Genomic DNA, 20653 nt, shown 5'->3' on the forward strand with positions numbered 1-20653 from the left:
TATTTGGCCTGATTAGCACACACTGTACAAATCTCCTAATGCATATTGAGCACACCAACTATTATTCATTATGACTTGAAAAAATTACGGTAGTTAAAGTCCCATTAGCACAACAACCTCCTTTACTGACCAACTGGCCTCAGACAGGATGCTCCTTCCCAAGGTTTCATACATCCACTCTGGCCAAATACTGTGGCTCCAATCTGCTATAGAAGCACTCACCAGTAGAGACTAGAAAGGGCTCTTAATTACAGCATGCAGCTTAGGTCCACCTGCGGCCGCTCGACAGCTTCCCGTTACTTACTGGCCTCACATCCTCCAATTGTCGTGGCAAGTAGCAATACTGCTGCCTCAAGCGTCATGCTGGGCTTAATCCCACTCACTACTTACAACAGTTGACTCGCGTGAACTCCCCCGCCAGACTGCACATCTTCAGTCCCGGCACCCTCTCATCACTCACTGTGTGCCCCTGGAAAGAGCGATGGAACTGAGGGATGCGGACACGATGCTTTTACAGACCCACCCAGCTCCAACTTTGATGAGAATGCCCTGGATCACCTCCAAACCGAGCAAATATTGCTTCAAAGTCAATGTGCTTGCTATGGGCCTGTCTCCCACTTGTGAACATGGTGTCCCCATAACCAGTCCCCCAACCCCCCAGTGACCTGTTACGGTTCAGAAAGCAGCTAAAAAAGTATTTTTTTCTCTCTAGCTTAGGTTCGCTGGCTAATGAATATTTGTCTTTCTTCTCATGACTACTTGTTTTGTAATGAATTGCTGTTTCATGATGCGTTATTGCTGTCAAATATTTTTGTGTATGTTACTTGTAATCTGCTGAGATTTGTGAATTAGTGGAATATAAAGTGTTTCAATTTAAAAAAAATAACCCATTTCCCCCAGCTCTGGCAATCTCTTTAAGCTGGCGGCAATTTTCAAAGCTATGAGGATCGTTACAAAGTCCGCAGCTACTTTTCCCCAGGGACTTTGCATCAGTTCTCAAAGAGAAAGTGGACGCATTCTCTCCATTTGGAAAGTGCCTAGGGAAGAAGTACCCGCAGAGAGTTGCGCTTCCTTTCCCCATGGACATTTCCCTGAAAAACACACACAGTTTTGAAAATACAAAAACTACAGGCGTTGATGTTTCCCCTCACTTACCCCAGCCTCCGATGTCACCTACATTTCCCAAGAATATTACCCACATAACAGATGGGCAGTTTCCAGAAGAACTAATGTCCTGGATAAATGGCTTTTGAAAATTGCCAGCTTTATTTCTCAGTCCCGAGTGTTTGCTCAATAATTATCAGCTAAAACATGACAAGACCTTCATGAAACCTACTGAAGATATGTTTAGAGTGCTCTTTCCTTGCATTTAGAACCTTAAAGCACTGCTCTGGGATTGGCCCACAAGGATAGGGGCAGCCCCTCTCCCACCAATCAGCTTGAGCGATGTTGCAAAGGCAGCAGGCTGGGGAGAGCGCTTTTTTCCCCCCACTGGCTGACGACATTGTAAAGGCAGCGATGGTGGAAGGCAGCTTTTATGCAGAAACAGAGGCCAGGACTGTAGCTAGAGAACATTGGGCTTATCCAGGCCGCCCATCTACAGCTCCCGATTAGCTTTACAATCCATTCCTCTCTCTCAGAGATCCTCTATGCTTAGCCCGTGTTTTCTTGAATTTTAATACTGTCCTCATCTCCACAGGCAGCCTGCTCCATGTCTCCACCACCCTGCCTGTACAGAAATATTTCTCTAAGATTACTTCTGTCTGTCCCCTTTCACCCTCATCCCATGACCCCTTTCTCCAGTGCCTCCTTTCTATTGAAGAGTCTCCCCCTTCAGTGCATTTATTCCTTGGATGATTTAAATGTCTGTATCCCATCTCCCCCTTTTCCTCCAGGTTACACATATTTAGAGCTTTAAGTCTGTCCCCACGTGCTTTATACTGTAACTAGGACCATTGACCTTTGTAGTAGTTGGCCTCTGGATCGACTCCCTCTGATTTATAACCTTTTGAACGTGCGGATATAAACCAGATGGAGCTGGTCCAGAGGGCACTCGGACAATGCATTACACTTAAGGCAGTTCACACAGGAAGTGCATTAACTGGTTCTTTTTTCTTTAAACTAATTGTTTTCAACAAAATGTAATTTAAGTCCAACATAAAACAATAATACATAATAGCTGTCTACTAGAGACAGGATTCGTTCTATAAGGGATTTAGCGCATTCTCCTGCGTTACGGTTCCGCCTGCTGCAGGAAGAAACACTTTTTACTGGGTAAGAAGAGAGCTGGGTCAGGTGGATGGGCTATGCTTTGCTTGCCCACCTTTTCTCAAAATGTGCACACAACAAGGTGAATCATCCACCGTGGTTGCCAGGCTCAGCTGAAATAAAATGATAAAAGTCTTGCCTCCAAAACAGAAGCAGAAATTAAAGCCAGAGTAAAAAAGTTAAAGGGCAGGCAGGCACGTCTCCTCTTCTAGAGGGGTGGTCGGCGTCGCATGCAGAGCTCGGTCCTCCGTGCGCCTGAAGATGGCCAGAAAGCTCTTGCCATTGTTCCGCAGGACCTTCTTCCCCTCCTCTGTGGCAGTGCCCAGGCACCCCACGATGACGTCGTCCTTCTGCCAGAGTAAAGGGGCATGCAATTTAGCCAAAGCTCCTCAGCCCTCACCCGGGCAAACATGCATGCACCAGGTTTCCAGTCGGGAGAATTAGCTGGGCACTACGGGCTCTGACGGAGACACTAGGTTACATTTCTTTTAAAAATCATGTTACTGTAAATGTATTTGTACATTAACAAAATATATTTTAATGCACTCCCATGACAGTTGGAACTTCAGCAATGAAATAGTAACAGTCACTTCTGTGCCTATGGGTTTTTTAAAATGTTTTCTTCTTTCTTTTTACCCTCTTCCTCATGGCCCCCCCCCCCCCCCCTTCTCTTTATTCCTCCTTATCTAGCCCTCATTGAGACCCAAAATGCACAGTCTCTCTCCTCGCTCCTTCCCACCGGGCTGGCTCTCATCAGGAGACTATTAAGCACAGCCTCTCCTTTCTCCTCCTCCTCCTCATCTGGCTCTCAGCATGCAGAGCCTCCCTCTCTTCATCCCCTCTTGCCTGTCCTGTCTTTCTTTCTGAGATTTCCGCCTTCCCCCTTTAAGAGGCAGTAATGCTGCGTCCCTCTTACCAGGTCTTCCAGCGGTATGGGCTGGAACAGCGGATGTTCCTGGAAGTGCTTCACCATCCAGTCGTGGACCTCTTCCACATCGGTGATAGTGTACACCAGGCCCTGCAAGCACAGGCATCTCTCTGTGCATTAGTAGAAAATCAATTACAATAACACAAAAATAAAGGAGGGTGGAGATCATAGGGAGATGCCAATATATAGTAGTATATTATTGATGTGCGGGAAGCAGCACTGCTGCTGTTACAACACCACGTAAAGAGTAACCCACAGCCGAATCACTTCCGGCTCTGATCCTGAAGGAAGCTGCACAGGGATGTGCCAAGCCTATAAAAGGGATGACCACCAAAGAACACAGGGTGATGCAGGAAATGGCGTCAGGTCTGTTAGGGGCACTCTTCCCTCTGAGCCACTACTGACCTAGTGCCCCAGCAGGGTATTAGAAGGTACTCTGCCCTTTACTTCAGCCAATCAGATTGCTGAGAATCAGAATTAATATGCACAATAAACACAAAATCTCCATTTAACTCACCCCAATGCGCAAGACATAGGCGTACTCAGCCAGGAGGGTAGGGCTGATGATTCTCCATTTGTGCTTTGTTTTCTTGAAGTGAGGATCGGGGAACAGGAAAAACATCTTCTTTAGCTAAAGAAAAGAAGATGAATAGGTTACAGGCAGCAGCAGGAAAACCACAGTGGGGGTGAGGGGAATTGTAACCTCTAGAAACAAGCCATCCAGGACAAAGGAGAACTTCTGTGACTTGTATTTGGGAAGTTAAGAGAAGGTATACTACGCTAACCTGACAAAAATAACATTTGTTACAAAAAATAGTCAAAAATACACAAGTACAGAGGCTCATGGGCAGTAGGGAAGGGAGGGGTAAAGTCAGAGGTGAGACAGGGCCTGAGGTACGGCAGCAGGGAGGGAGAATAGGCAGATACCGGATGGGCCTGGGGATACTTATCCCCCCTCAGCGTCTGTGTTTTTGTTTCTGAAGGAACTGGTTAGAGATGATCCCTTTCTGAGGCTAATAAACATTTAAAGATGGTGACTTACTTCTTTCTAGGATAGTGCCTGATGGAGGGACCTTAGCAACTCCAAATGCTAAATACTCACAGCCCTCATCAGCCTCATAAAGATAGCTATTGATCACACCGACTGCCCACCTTCCCAGCTGTCTAATGCGGTGCACGATACATCAAGTAACACCATCATAATAAAAGCAGTCGGCACTATCAACCCAGATTTGATCTATCCAATGACTTTCTTGGTTTTCTTAGGACTATACATTGCTAAACATCTGCCATCCTTCCACCATACCAAGGTGCCCTGTCCAGCGCACCTCTTACTGAGAAAGAGCAGCACCACAGCAGGTTTGGCAAGAGGACAGCGAGCTGAGCAGCTCTACCCAAGCAAGGCAACTACAGTCATTTTCCAGTTCTGCTGCCACATCCTCGTCGAGGTTTTTCAAGAGTGCCTCTGTCCTATCGGGTGCCTGCATTTCCCTAAAAGGGACCCAGGACCTGATTTCAATCTCTCTCGCTTTTTGGGTTGGGTTTGTTTTTTTATATATATATATTTAATTTTTTTTTTTCTTTGCACGTTTTAACTATTACATCTCAATTGAAAAAAAAAATGATTTGAGTGAGCAACCAAAAGAGAATCAAACCAAATTAACTAACTAGCTATCAAAAAATATCTTCTAGGCCCTAGAATCTAAGGCAGCTTAAACGCTGTATTAAATAAGATCCACAAAACTGAGGGGCAGAGCCAAATCACAAAGAAAAGGAAACATTAGCAGTAATAATGAAAGCAAATCATAAGGCAAGGAATCAAATGATTGTCTTATCGGCTAAATCTAAGAAGAACAGTAGTACAGAGGAACCACACTCTACATAGGCCTGTCCCTCAATAACATTTCCAGTTGCTCTAGCACAAAACCAAAAAACAAACAAACCAAAAAAACCCCATAGTGTTTACCCTGTTATAATAAAAGGAATTTGGTGCTCAAGGGAGATGTCTGTATGAACTTCGTCCCTACACGCTCCCAACGAGCTAACTCCCAGCTGTGCGTCACCCTGCTTCACGTGTTTGTCCATCGGGCCCCGTAGTTGACATAATACCTGCGGGCAGGATTTCCTTTTCTCTCGCCCTCCTCTTCCTCACAGAGGGAGGCATATTAGAGGCAATTAAGGAACCCTGATGGTCGCTACCACGGTCAAACGTGTAGGACCAACTAACTTTGTCCCCAGCTTGTCGGGCTGCACCTGTGAATCCGGCTGAAGACAGGCTCTTAGAACAGCTGAGCGCTGAGGCGGCTGACCCTTATGCATGGTCTGCGAGTGGGAAGCACCGAAGCGAGGATGGATTCCCCTGTCTTACAGCGGAATACAGGTGAAATTGCCAGTAGGGATGAGACCCTGCCAGTAACTGGAAACGGACTCAAGTTGATGGAGATGAAAAAAAAGAAGAAATGGTAAGACCCTCTGAAATAACTCTAAATTCAATTTGGGACGCTTTGCAAACACTTAACACTAATCTGTATAATCAAGTTTCACCTATATATAAGTTTATGGAAAATTTTGGCTCTCGTTTAAATGAAATAGAAAAAGAAGTAAAAGAAACTAAAAAAATGTATAGCCTCTATTGAAGAGGCAAGTAAAGAAAAATCTAATTTGTATGCTTCTTTAATAAAAGAAAATCAAATGTCTGCCTTAAGGATGGAGCAACTGGAAAATCAGTCTAGAGTAAAAAAAATCTCCGATTTATTAATTTTCCCAAAGACCAATATACACCACCTAAAGAGATGTGGAAAAAATGTGCGTGTGAAGTATTAAAAATTCCTGAGCAGGCTCTCCCACTCACTTCTAGGATATACTATATCCCATCTTTCAAAAAGAAAGACGTGCAAGATCAAAAGGGAACACAAGAATGTGTTCCTACTGAACCAGTTGCACCATCCTTAAATTTGAACTTAAGTACTGGAGACGTCTCAAGATAAAGCAGCAATACCTGCAACTCTAGTTGTATCTTTTCTATTAGAATCAGACAAGCAGTGGACCCTTAGGATGTACTTTAGACATCGCACTGATTTATTCTTAAACTTAAAGGTTGGTGTTTTCCCGGAGATTTCAAGAGTTACACAAAAAAAAGAGAAAACAATTTCTTCTTTTAAAACCAAGGGTGATTGAGATTGGAGCTTCCTTTTTGATTAAATTTCCATGTAAGTGTATCATTAGATACCAAAATAATACGCATATTTTTTTGCCCTAATCAACCTTCCCAATTTTTGTCCAATAAGCAAATTCCTTTCAGAAGTTTGTCTCCAATGCTGCCAGATCATCCATAAGCCTGGTATGAATCCTGTATGTAATAAAGAATGCTCCCCGTAGTGTAGGAAATTTCTTTTGGGGTTTTTTGTTCTTAATTTCTTCTGCAGTTGTGGAATTAGGTCCTATAAGTAAATCTGGAGGACTATGATGGGGGTGGAAGTTAATGTTGCTGAATGAGTTGTTTTTCCTTTATAGAAAGGAAAAAGATAGTTTATTCTATTTTATGCTAACTATGTATAAATATATTCTGTTTGAGTATATTAAGATCTTATATAATTGGAGATTCTTTAAACACTCTCTTGTTTTCATATCAAGATGCTTAAATGCTTGAAAATATTTTTTTGAAAATTAATAAAAATTAAAAAAAAAATAATAGAAGGAATTTATAAGGAAATCTCAGGAAAATAATGTGCCCCTATCTGTAAAACTCTGGGTTTCAGCTGCAAGAAACTCTGTCTCTTATTGTGAGACTCGTGGAACGTCAAGGAATGCGTACAGAGAATATTCAAAACCAATTTGTTCATGGTCTCTCTATCTAGCTATCAAGGTAGCTTTAGATGCCAAATTGCTACCGAATTCATATTCTAGACAAATTTAAGGTATTTGAGGAGGCTTGAGGGACCTGGCTCTGCCCAATTCTCCCATTTTTTTTCTCCTTGATAGAAGGCAAATAATACACTCTGGAAGTTGGAGGGAGGGCACGTGATGGAATTTTTAGGGCCTCCCCCAGGTACTGTTTGAACGCCACAGACACCAATGGGACTTTGGGAAAAAGTTATAAAACCTGGAGCTCTCTCCTCCATAAAGAGTTTTCCATAGCTCTAATTTGTTAAGGGCTACTATTGTTTGTCTTCTTGGAGCTGTTTGATCTTCTCCTCCAATAGCGGCAATTTTCTAATAAAAAAAAAAAAAAAGATACTTAGAGTCCTGCAGCAGCAAGTTCAAAAAAGCTTCCAGGTTGATGACCTGGCAGAAACTCACCACTGCTTTCCAAAGTGTCAAAATGGGTACTGGGAGTGAGGGTCCAGTTCCAGAACCTATTTCTGAAAAGAGTCCATAAGAGAAATGGTGCAATTTGACACATGGGAGGGCAAGGCATAAACTGCCTTCCATATGTCTACAATTTAACTTCTTGGGGAGGGGGAGGACACAGTAGAGATTAACCTGTAAAAATAAGGTGGCAAGCAAACAACTTCCTAGGCTCCCAGTGTTGTTTTCAGCATGTCCTTGCCTTCCGATGGATCTACAGCCACTTTCCCAGCTCCTGCAGCCTCCATTCCAATGCTCACAGCAGTAATGGTGAGGAAGGATCCATCTTCTCTCCACCAGACCTGCTCCAAGTTGGCAAGGCTGATGCAGCTTCTCTTTCCTTCCTGGTGTCCCCCCCCCAGCTCAAGCAACATCCAGTGATTTGCAGCAGCGCTGGCAAACAAGCGAGTCACTGGGTAATGATGTCAGCAAGGTCCTCAGAGCAGCGACGCCATCACCAGGACTAAGTGCAGTTTTACAGGAGACGAAGCCACCTCCACGTTACCCCACTCAATCCCCTGTGGTGATAAGTGCAGGGCTCTCCTGGATGACTGACAGCAAATTTGTCCATTGGACCAGACACAGAAGTTCCAGGAGCAAACGGATACTAGGGATCTGCATTCGTTGGGCCATTCGTTTCATGGGTATGCGCGTACCTCCGAATGTATGGTATGCGTGTAACTCGTTAAGAAAATGCACATGTACCATCTGTTCTTACGTATGCACCATGCATTCATGATACATACGTAACAAATGAAAGGAATGGCCCAACAAATGCACACCCATAATGGATACACCTGTGGTCTCCCTTTGCGGGTCCCCATGAAATCACAGGTATATGAAGAAAAGAAAATGTAGCACCCTGCAGCTGCCTCAAGGATGCTATCTTGCTTCTTCCACCCCATCTTCTTTATTCTCGTTAAAGTAAATCTTTTTTTGTTTTTACCTGGTAGTCTCCTCCTATTCATTTGGGCTTCCCGCTCAATTGGAAACATCTGTTGGGCTCCCCTTGGGGAGCTCCTTCAGGGGCAGTCAGGAGTGGGGAGTATTATTCAGAACACGACAGGATAAGAGCAAGGGGGGGCTTTGGCAGTTTAGTATGTTGTATTTTGGAGTTCAGTTGGGCAGGTGTGGGCTTACCTGGAAGGGATGAGTGTTTATTGCTAAAGTTTTATACTGCAGGCTGGCCTATTCTCTTATGTTAGGGATGAGGCTATCCTGCATGTTAGGGATCAATTTGGACAGATCATGGTATTTCTCTCTTTCATGTAAATTGTTCTGGGCTCATATTTGTGAAGGACGGCAGTATGAAAGCATCACATGTTGGATTTATGTTTTTGGCTATTTGTTTTATGAAGTTATTGTTTGTACATATGAATGTATATGTTTTTTGACTTTATTATTTTATTGTACATTGCCCAGAACAGTTTTAGATTGGGCTTTTCATAAATTTAAGTTATAAATATATCAAATGAGCCCTCCTTCTCAATTATCTGGTTTTTTTTAATCCTCCTATTTCTTTATAAACCCTCTCCCAACCTGGCCTAGCTATCAGAGTGACAATTCTTGGCCAGGTGCTACGGACCACAGCTCATTCCGGAGCCAGCTAATGCAGACCCTAAGTCTGGCCACTTGGTGTCTGCGACAGCAGAGGCTCCCTCCTCCTTCCAGTGGTTCTACCTCCATGTACACCTGGGGGAATTCGGTGCCACAAACATATTTTTAAACACTGCATACCATGGCGGCAACTTTGAATAGCCCCTATTGTTTGAAAAGCGCATGGCTCTTTTTAACCCACGTACTCTGTGGCCAATTTTGAAAGGGAAATAGCCCGGGTCAATTCCCTTTGAAAAGCGAGTGTGTCTGCCTGCTTTGCACCTGCTATGGGCGTGGGATGGCCAAGCAGAGGCACTCTAACGTGTGTACATTTGAAAACCCCATGTACACATGTCATTTCACTCCTCTGACTGAATCATCTCTGGGAATGCCTCTTTGTAACCCGGTTCAAAGCACATACGCTAAGACAGCCGGTGCCTGCTTCTAGTCTGGAAGAGGGCCAACATTTTCAGCCAAGGTAAATGGCTTTTAAAATTGTCCTCGATATAGATATATTTTTTAATTCTGCGTATATTATTTGTCAAAATTGCACAAACTAGTCACTGTTTCTGAGTAAGAATTAAGCTACGCTATAGAAAAATGTAATTAAAGCAGAGGTGCAGAACTGTATTCAAATTCCCACAGAACGACTATTGTAGTACACCATAAAGCACTGGACTACTCTCCCCCAAGTCCTACAAAGCGCATCTCCACTTCTCCCTCCTCACTAGGGCTGCCGACCAGCTAGTATTTGACTGATCTAACTGGTACCAACAGCTTCCCCTGCTTTGCCAAAGCAGCACTCGCTCACTGAGCATGGGTACTAGAAGCCGGCTCGTGCTCACAGTCCCTGCATTGCCACTCCTCTCGTGGACTTCCTGTTTATGCAGGAAGTTGAAGTCAGAGCACTGTGGGAACTGTGAGCACATGCCGGCCTTGACCTTATGCTCCACATACAAGTGCTACCATGAGAAGCCCACAGGTGGGGGTAGTAGAGAGTGGGGACTACAAGCAGGCTTGCTCAAAAGGAGGGAAAAGGAAGGGAGGGCTGGCCCTTTTTTTTTTTTTCCTCGTTGGCAAGAGTATCTGATCCTAGCCTTTTTTTTCTTTTAAATTTATCAGCTTTTTTATACAATTTACAAAGAACTTCCTTGCAATGTAACTAAGAGAAGAAATCTATAATATGTATTATAGATTACATATAATTCAATATATATGTCTACAAACATAGAAACAACAATTTACCTCTTTATGATTTCAAAGGAAATATCTGGGGGGAAAAAGGAAATGAGAGGAGACTTATAAGAAATCAAATTTTAACAATACTGCCTGATACTCCTTAATAGTTACAGATCCCTTCCCATATTTAGATCTATGCCCTCCCATTCAGGAACATCCTCAACTGCTCTGGCATAAAAAAAAATTCCAGAAAATTTTACTATGCATTTGCATGGATAGTGCAGGAGGAAACTTGCACCTGAAGTCAAGGTCTCAGGCCGCATTGACAAAAACAATTTTCTACGCAGTTGAGTAGCTCTTGAGAGGTCTGGATAAATACGTATCAGGCCTCCCATAAAGGGAACGTTTAAATTCTTGAAATAACAACATTTCATAAAACAGACTCATGTCGTACTCAGAAAAGAAGGTAACAAAGAGTACTGCTCGCTCAGTGACCTCTATATTAGAATTTTCAAGATATTCAGTAAGATTAGCAAAATCACCCCGATCACTAGCAACTAATGACTGGGTAAGACTCTTTTCTTTGTGGTAGAAACAAAATTTTCTTAAGAGCTGGTACAGATTCTATGGGAATCTTAAGAGTCTCTAACATAAATCTTTTAAAGGTCACTAAGGGCAATTCACCCAAAACATTTGGGAAATTTAGCAATCTCACATTTAAATGTCTCAAATAATTCTCCATGGACTCCAATCTTCTTAAAGAGGATATTCGATCACTCATGATGGAATTGTTGGAATCTTGTAAGCTTTTAACATTGTTAGACAATACTTGTATGGAATTGGAGTGCTCCTGCAATAACAATAAATGTTCCTTTTTGACTGAGTCTATTTTCTTCTCTGGTCTCTCCAAGCGTCGGGCCTGCTCACTGAATGGTCGGGTCATACCTGCTGTTAAGTCCCATAAGGACTCCAATGTGATCACCGCCGGTTTAATAATCTGCAGGGGGGTCAAGTTGTTCACTCCTTCCTCTACCACACGTGCTCCATCCCCCATTTTCTCCAGGGGGCTGGCTCCTGCACTCAATCCTCCCCTCTCAGGAGCCTCCGGACGTGCAGCCTGGGGAGGAGAGGACACCCCAGCTGCGCCAGCCTCGGCAAGTCCACCCCGCTGGGCCTGCCCCGCGACATCTCCATCCGGGAACCCTGCCCCACCGGCCTCGCGCAGGGGAAAAGATCGCAGCGGTTCTTGGTGGATCAGGTGGGCTCAGCGTCACTTCCCCCAGTGAAAATGGGGCTCGTCTCGCTAGTGGGGCTGGAAGCCCTCAATTCAGAGATAGGGACCGCATACTGAGATATAAAGCGCTGCCCCGCGGGGCTAGCTGGCTCCAGTGGATAGACCCGAACTTTCCCCTTCCTTTTATGCGGCATTTTCTTTTAAATTTAAAGGAGAAAAAAACTTTTTTAGGTAACAAGGAGGCAGAGCAGCTTCAGTAGCGTCCTCTCAAGCCACTATCTTGGATTTTCCCCCGGAACTGCCTGATCCTAGTCTCTTTTGACAGTTTCTCTCAACCCCTTCCTTCTTCTCAGTTTCTACTTATCTTCTTCCCTTCCCTTTCTTCCCAACTCCCTCCCCAGTCACCCTCTCTCCTCTTCCTTCTCTCTCAAATCCAAACTTCTTATTGCAGTTGCCCCTGCTTCTTGTCCCGGTCCTGGCCACTGCTCCTGTCATGCGCTTTGCTGCTACCCTGTGCAGGCCGATGCTCCTACTGGCCTGCAGCTCTTCAGGTCACTGCTCCTGCAGACCAATGCTCTTCCAGCCAGCTGCTCCGGCTCCTTCTAGCACACAGTTGCCCCCCATCAGCTCATGAGGACAAGCAACCTTTTGGCCCACAGATGCCAACACTTTTCCAAGCCCTTAGGGCTTGATGCTCCCACCAGCCTGTGCAGGCCAACGCTTTTCCAGCCTGCACTGGCTGAGGCAGAGACACAGAAACTCCTCAGGCCACTGCAAATTCCTAATTTCCATAAGGAAAGGCAAGTCTGCACCAATCCTGCAATGCTAAGAGGTGCAGAATTCCCCTCGGGTGTATCCACAGTATACCTCCGCCCCGGTCATCCTGGGAAGCAGAACAGAGGTCTCGGAAACAGCAGTGTACGGCATTTCCCACCGAGCCAGCCCAAAAGTAAACCTGTTTTTAGGAAGAAGGATTAACATATGGGGGAGAGGGAGGGGATTAGAAAGGGATAGTCAATTCTGCAGCAGCATGGGTTGCTTCTTTCCATTACTCCTGCAGGCTTCATCTCTCCCCCTCCTTTCCTTTTATTCAGTAAGGGGACAAAAAGGAGGCCCAAGAAGGGAAGGAGGCAGGATTTAGTAACGCGCATGGTCATATTCCCAGACCAACGATTGGAGCAGCAGAATCTGCTGTGCCTTCAGCTCCCGGAGGAAGAGTGAACGTCACGGAAGCAGCTTGGCTCAGGCTGCACAAGCAGAGAGGGACCTGGAGACTCTACAAGTCCTTGGATGTGGAGACGGAGAGGATAAAAGGAATAAACGAACCAAGAAACAGTTGAGAAATGATTCAATCCATGTGCCAGGGCTGCAGCTACCATACCACCAGCTGAAAGCCCCCTTCCCCCCCCCACCACTGCAATCCACAGCCCAGTTCAGCAGATGGGTGGAGTCCCTACTTAACTGGCCAAAAAGCAATTGTAAACAGCCCCCCCACCCTGTTCAAGCCTTCCTCTTCAATTCCCCCGCACAGCTTTTCCCACATCTGTTAATATTAGTAAGAGATACCGATATGTTTTGTGGTGTGACAGCTTCCTCCTCTTCCTTAGGGCTTTCAACTTAATCAAAACCAGGCTCCAGTGAGGCTATAGCACCATGAATCTTCATTCACAAATTCCTAGAGTGTTTCCCCATTTTTTACCCTCTCCTTTCTCCCTCTCTAGCCACACACCATGGATCCATCCCTCCACCCTCTCTCCCACACCAAGGGGACATTAAATACTGGCTATGCAGCATCATAAAGGCTCCTGCAGGTGCAGGAATGGACCCCCAGGTCTTACTAGGCCATCGGATCGGCCCAGCATTTAAACTAATTTTTTTTTTTTTTTTTTAAAAGACATCATCATCATTCCTAAACAGGGGTCTGGGTGAGATCATTTCCACTGTATTTTGCTGACCTCAGCAAGGTGGTTCAGGAACAGCATGGGAGGTCATAACTCGCACCTAGAAGGTTTCCATGCAAACTACCATGGAGAGAGAGAGACGGGGAATTTAGCAAAGCATGTGTGCTCTCCTAGAGACATTACATCACAGGATAGGTCTCAGAGGGAAGGCTGGAGCACCACCTCACTCAGCACAATGCTGCTAGCCAGGGTAGCCCGTGGCATGAGACGAGGTGTTGAGGTACCGGGAAAGCCGCACCATTCCACATCAGCCTACAAAGAGAATATAGCCACTGCCTACTGTAGGAAGCTCCCCTCACTTATGTCCTCTCCTGGAGGAGGAGCCTAGGGGCTATAACTAGGGAAGCCAGGGTTCGAATCCCACTTTCCACTGACTCTCTCTGTGACCTTGGTCAAGTCATCTCACCCTCCACACCCTCAGGTACAAAACCTTCGGGGGTTATTTACTACAGGTTGTCTATAGGAAAAACGCTTAGTAAATAGGGTCCCTAGTTTATAAGCTCTCTAACGAAGGGGACCTACCAATTGTATCTGAATTTGAAACTCACCTTGCGTTCAGATTTGGAAAGGCGAGTAATTATTTTATTTGTTTGTTGAGTTTTATATACCGTCATTCGGTAAAGCCATCATAACGGTTTACAAAATTTAAACTGTAACTCTTTTAACAATTGTGCAAAAGTATAACAATGTGCATATTAAACAGAGGTTAAACATTTCAGGTCCAGAAAGTATCATCAAGTGGGAGGAGGTCTGTTTGTTCTGGTTGGAGAGAAGTTATTTTGAGGTTTTTGGATGAAAGCTTGATTGGGAGTTAGGATGTTCAGAAGTATGAAGGTCAGTGTAGAATTTGCGGAACAGCAATGTTTTTAGGTCTTTTTTGAGTGTTTTGAGGTTGGGTTGGGTTCTCAGATCTTTTGGTAGGGAGTTCCAAAATTTAGGGGAGGCAATGGAAAAGGCTCTCTCTCTTGATCCAATCCAAATCCGCTTGGGTTCAGGTGTCCATGTTGGGACTTCAGCGTTTCAAGTGAATTGGTCCAATAATGTTTACTGTACTAGGAATTTTTAACCTGCACGCCATAAGCTTGCATCGAGTAGGGAAGGTATGCAGAGGTATGGTTTTGGGAATGTTTTCCAACAGAGATTTGCAGAAGGACGTGCTGGCAGATAATGCTCTTGGAATGCTGGTGATCACTCCAAGAACAACATTTGCCTGCCCGATCAATACCTTGCGGGCAGGTGAGAGGGGGAAAATGCACAGCTCCCTCCAAGGTCCATCCCCCCAGTCAGTACTGAATGTGGGACGTGATCACCTTACCATCCCTCTCCCTAGGACTTACTACTATACTACACTGAGGCATGGCTTAGTTTGGAAAACATTTCCAAAGTGAAGCTTCCGTGTGTTTTGCCCACTTTTTTTTTCATGTAAAATTTCCAAGCTGATTCTAGGGGCCTTTCTTCAAAAGAAACATCTGAATGCTTCCTGGAGACTGTGCTGGGAAGATGGAAACCTTATAGAACCGATTATTTCATGTAATTTCTATGGCTAACGGTTCATTATTTTCAATGCATCTGCACAGAATGTGTCTTCAATCTTTTAGAAATATGAAAAAAAAAAAAAAATAAGACTGCATCATGAGAATGGGGGAGTGGTGGGATGTGTGTGTTGATGGGGATCTATGGGGATATTCCATATGTGAGAGAAGTCTGTGGGTATTTAGTGGGGTGTATAGCTGTAGGATATGTCAGGAGGTGGAGGTTGTATGTGTGTTTGGGGCACAGGGGTTTGTGTGGACAGGTGTGTGCATATGTATGGGTACGTGGGGATAGGTTGGGAGCAAGTGGAGATGTGTGTATGAATGTGGGATTGCATGGGGTTATGGCATGCATGTACACAGACTGTGTTTGGATGATGGGGGCTTGGGGTGGCAGTGTGTGCAGATGGGAACTATGCGACTATGGAGGTGTGTGTGTAGGGTGTGAGAATCTGTGTGTATGTGGGAGAGACTTTGAAAGCGTAGGGAGATGTGGTTTTGAAGGAATCTTTTGGTGCTATCCTTCGCTAGCTGCTTTAGTTATTTTCCCCTGTCTCTTTCTGCCTATATTACACTGGGCCTAAATGCTGTAAAAGTGGCAGATTTATCCCCATTTTTAATCCCTCCCCTGAAGCCAAGTAAGAAGCAGAAACTGCAGTTCCCTCCTCAACTCCATATATGTGGCCTAGCTCTGAGTGTCTCTGTTTTACAAGCTCTATAGCAGTGGTTCCCAATCTGTGGCCTGCGGACTCCTAGGGGTCCGCCAGACCATGACAGGGGGGGTCCGCAAAACCTGCACCAGGGAGAAGCCTAATAGGCTGCTGCAGGACCCCATCCCGCAGCGGCCGAAGAGTGAAGGAGGCCACACAGGCCACCGGCGCATTCCATCTCACCAGCGGCAGAAGGAAGCAGGCTGCTGAGCCGCCAGCACACCCCATCTCGCTGGAAGCAGAAGGAAGCAGACCACTGGTGCACTCCATCTTGCCAGCGACAGAAGGAGGAATTGGGCCAGCGGGACACCCCATCTCATCGGTGGCAAAAGAACGAAGCAGGCTGCGGAGCCGCCGGTGCATCCCATCTCGCCAGCAGTAAAAAAAAAAAAGGAAGACGGCCACTAGGCCCCGGCGCACCCCATCTCGCTGGCGGCAGAACAATGTAGCAAGCTGCGGTGCCACCAGCAGGCTGCGTGAGGAGGCGGCCCAGTAAGAGGAGGTATGTAGGAGAGAAAGAGAGAGAGCATGAGCATGTGTGTGTGAGAGAGCGCGCGTGTGTGAGAGCATGAGCATATGGGTATGAGAGAAAGCGTGTGTGTGTGAGAGAGTATGAGCATATGTGTATAAGAGAGAGAGCGTGCACGTGTGTGTATGTAAGTTTTATATCATCAATGAGTCTGGTGTGTATATAATTACTTCTTTACTACATTAATCACTTTTCTATATATGGCACATAACTGCGGGTAAGAGAAGCATGTAGGGGTCTGCGAAAACTTAGGAGATTGAAAAAGGGTCCATGCTCCCAAAAAGATTGGGAACCTCTGGTCTACAGCTTCCCCTACCCCAATACTGTGAAGTCTGCCCTCACCACATCTCCAACCCCGAGGAGCCCAAAATGGAACCAGGGCCTACTGCACAGAACCGCCACTGGGCCATCAGGAGGACGTAGTACAACATGTTACTGCTCTCTGTACCATGGGGAACACTTTCACCTCTCCAAATTGTTCATCATATACCAGACTATTATGCAGGTAGCAGACACCTCGCCTTTAAATAAATTAATGAAATGAGACCTGTACCTGGCCCTTACGGAAGAAGTTGGGCAAATACTTCATGGCATTGCTCCGGATGCAAGCGATGTTCTGGTATTTGTTGGGATTGGATGCTCTTAGTGATCGGATTCTGTCCTGCACATAGTCCGACACCTTAACCCGGATCTCCAGGCCCAGCATCAGAGTGTCAGGAAAGAGGGGTGACAGCTCCACTGGAAGAAAATGGGAAGAGTTACATATAGTCTAGCTCGGAACATAATTATTATAAACTTAAATTAAAAAAAAACAAACATTGCAATGCAGATGACGTAAATAGATCAGGACCATTTGCTCTTGCTTACTGTACTGTCACAGGAGTTACACTTTGTCATCTTGTACTCCTTCCGCCATGAAGATCCCTTTGTGTCTGTCCCATACATGCATGAATTCTGCCATTGATTTGGCACTCATCACTCTGTCTGACACCTGGAACAGATTTCCTCCACTCTCTCAGTTAAAGATATATTTCCTCATACTCATTATTTGGTCTTAACAGTTTCCTCACGTTCCTTTGACTTTCAGCTCAATCGAAACTATGCCTTGGATCTGGCACCATGAGCCTTCATTTACAACTACCCAAGGGTTTTTTTCACTATTTTTATATTCTCTGTCAGATCATCTGGCCCAGTTGTTGCAGTGGCCAGGGGCCATAGATCATGGGCTTTTTCCAGAACCCTGTAATGATGGGCCCTGAATCTGGTCACTAGGTGTCAGCTGCACAACAGCTGGGATTTCCTCCACCCAGGTTCTGTGAATGCTGCCTTGGCAGCATCTCCAGCCCCGGCCAGCCCAGAGAGTGAAAAATGTGGCCCAGGACTCAAACTCAGGCCTGCCACGCAGCAGTGCACAGCACTGCCACCGAGTCATCAGGCTGGCCTTTTCTGTATTCCTTTGCCATGCGCCCTTCAGCTTCATACGGATGACCCTCTGTCCTTGAGCTTTTCATTCTATGGAAACTGCTTCCTTCTGGTACCTTACTGAAATCTGCTAAATATTTGTTTACAGTCTGTTGATATTTATTCGGTGCTTGATTAAACGCATCATGTTACAAAATGTAAATTAAAGTGAAGTACAATAAAAAATATCATAAAAGTAGCCATTAAACTCATAAAAACAAACATAAAACAAAGTAAAACAAAATGATTTAAAAGCTAAAAACAACAAACAAGCAAAACAATTTTAAAAAGGCATTAAAAAATTGTCATAATAAAATAATCCAGGAAAAGGCTGATAAATCAGTCAATTTAGATAGGAAATGCTATGGAGAAGTGGGCCTTAAGGGCCTTCCTAAATTAATCTAATTATTCTCAAGATGAATTACAAAGACAAGGAGCCAAGTATGAGAAACAAAATTTCTCTGGCTCTCTCAAAATGAATTTCCCTGCAGAGGGAAGCACCAACAGTGCTTCTTGGGAGGACCGCTGGGTTTGTAAGGAGTAACAAGTGTGGAGAGATAGGCAGGTACTCCCCAGTACAAGGCTTTAAAGGTCAATCTTAAAACTGGATTTGAAAAGATACTGGAAGCCAAAGCAATTTGGAAAAAAGAGGAATAACATGATCAAATGTGGACTTACCAGCAATTATTTTAGCAGCTGTGTTCTGAGCCGTTTGAATATGCCTAAGCTGAACAGAAGAAAGACCATGAAATCAAACTTTACAATAGTCTAATCTGGTTAAAATAAGTGAATGGGTATTTTGAGGTCAGGCTGACCTAAAGGAGAATGAAGACAAATAAATCTGAGAACGAAATAAGAACTTTGCTTTAAGGGCCCTGCTTCTAGATACAGGACTACATTTCTCATACTAATGCTCATAGTATGAGAAATATAGCCCTGTATCTAGAGGCAGTTATGGAAGAAACTGATTTAGATATAGTGGTTGTCATAGAGATCTGGTACACGGAAATCATGACTGGGATATAGTTATACTAGGCTACAATCTATTCAGGAAGGACCAGGTAGGAAAAAGGGAGGAGGCATGGCACTGTGGGTTAATCTGGAAAAAGGGAATGGAACATCCATTTATACTGGTGTAATATACAGACCTCCTTCGCAGACAGAAGAGATGGATAGAGATTTAATGGAGGATATTCACAAAATTGATAGGAAAGGGGAGGTGCTATTGCTAGAGGATTTTAATCTTCCGGATATTGATTGGGATATCCTAACTGCAGTACCTTCTAGAAGCAGGGAGAGCCTGGATTCTCTGCAAGGAGAACTGTTCTGTCAACTGGTAACAGAACCCACACGGGAGGGATAGATACTGGACCTTGTGCTTACTGACGGGGACAATATCTCTGATGTTGTAGTGAATGATCATCTGGGAACCAGAGACCACCGGATAGAGAGTTAGGACACAAGAGATGAAGGTTCATTCTAAAGGCAAGGGTCTCTGTTCAGGACAACTAACTTTCTTAAAAATGGGGAAATAACTCAAGTAGTCACTAGCTGGATGGGAAAATCTAGGGGGAAGCAGAAGAGCAGTGGGCAAAACTAAAAGGAGATATTATAAGTAGATAAAGGCAAGAGGGAAAAGAAGCCACTATGGTTTTCTGAAGAAATAGCTGAAAAGGTAAGGGAGAAAAGGTTAATGTTCATAAACTACAAGAGATTGCATAAAGAGGAAGACAGGAGACAATATCTGGAGAAAAATTAAGAGAAGTTGAGAAAGTAGTCAGGAACGCAACAATTCAAATAGAAGAAAAAATAGCAAATACAACAAAACAGGGAACAAGACTTTTTTTTTCTCTTAGATATGTTAGTGATAGAAGGAAGTGCAAAAGTGGCAATGTAAGATTCAAAAGTGAAGGGGAGGAATATGTAGAGGCTGATGAGGAAAAAGCAAAATTTCTTAAAACATATTTCTATTCAATGTTCACTGTGGAAGGACCTAGAGCAGGACCACATAACACAAATAAGACTGGAAGTGAGGTAAACAATCGATTTTTGGAACAGTGTGGTGATGGGGCTGATGGGATACATCCAAGGAAACAGATGCCCTGGCAGGTCCACTGGCTGTCCTTTTCAATACTTCTTTAGGGTCTGGAGTAATCCCAGAGGGCTGAAGACAGGCAGATGGGGTTAATATTCATAAAAGCAGAAGTAAGGAGGTGGCTAGGAACTAAAGACCGGTTAGTCTGGCCTCTGTGGTAAATTAATGGAATTGCTGCCAAAACAGATAGTGCACTTTTGGGAATCCAATGGATTGCAAGATGCGAGGCAACATTGTTTTACCAGATGTAAACTTTGTCAGACAAATCTGATCAATTTCTTTGATTGGGTGACCAAGAATTGGATTAAAGGAGAGTGCTAGATGCAGTGTACTTGGATTTTGGTAAGATCTTTGACATGATTCTGCATAGGAGACTTATAAATAAATTGAACACCCTTGGTATGGGACCTAGATTGACTGACTGGGTTAGAAACTGGCTGAGTGGGATAAAGGGCAGTGGTAAATGGGGTTTTCTCTGAGGAAGAGGTTGTTATTAGTGGTGTGCCTCAGGGATCAATTCTTGGACCAGTTCTTTTCAACATTTCATGAGAGACATAGCAGAAGGATTGTTGGGAAAGGTTTGCCTTTTTGCCAATCATACCAAAATCTGCAACAAGGTGGACAGCCAGGAAGGTGTGGAAAATATGAGGAGGAAGCTCAAGGAATAGTCTAGGACAGTGATGGCGAACTCCAGTCCTCAAGTGCCACAAACAGACCCGGTTTTCAGGATACCCACAATGAATATGCTTGAGACAGATTTGCATACAACAGAGGCAGTGCATGCAAATCTTTCCTATGCATATTCATTGTAGA

At 44.5% G+C, this 20653-nt stretch overlaps 1 protein-coding gene across 4 annotated transcripts in view; it reads right to left on the bottom strand.

The window, feature by feature from the left end:
- Nucleotides 1–20653, bottom strand: part of METTL1 (methyltransferase like 1) — a 47203-nt gene that overhangs the window by 11101 nt on the left and 15449 nt on the right. For 3 of the 4 annotated variants that reach the window (XM_029594933.1, XM_029594930.1, XM_029594932.1), the window contains exons 3-6: nucleotides 16838–17022; nucleotides 3714–3827; nucleotides 3185–3286; nucleotides 1244–2618 (exon numbers count right to left, since the gene is read on the bottom strand). In XM_029594933.1, coding sequence (XP_029450793.1) covers nucleotides 2448–2618; nucleotides 3185–3286; nucleotides 3714–3827; nucleotides 16838–17022 — 572 coding nt within the window. In that variant the 3' untranslated portion in view covers nucleotides 1244–2447. Of the gene's footprint in view, nucleotides 1–1243; nucleotides 2619–3184; nucleotides 3287–3713; nucleotides 3828–16837; nucleotides 17023–20653 lie in introns of those variants that run through there. The other variant, XM_029594931.1, reaches the window with a different exon arrangement.

Source organism: Rhinatrema bivittatum, chromosome 3 (genome assembly GCF_901001135.1).
Source record: "Rhinatrema bivittatum chromosome 3, aRhiBiv1.1, whole genome shotgun sequence".
NCBI classification, from domain to species: Eukaryota; Metazoa; Chordata; class Amphibia; order Gymnophiona; family Rhinatrematidae; genus Rhinatrema; species Rhinatrema bivittatum.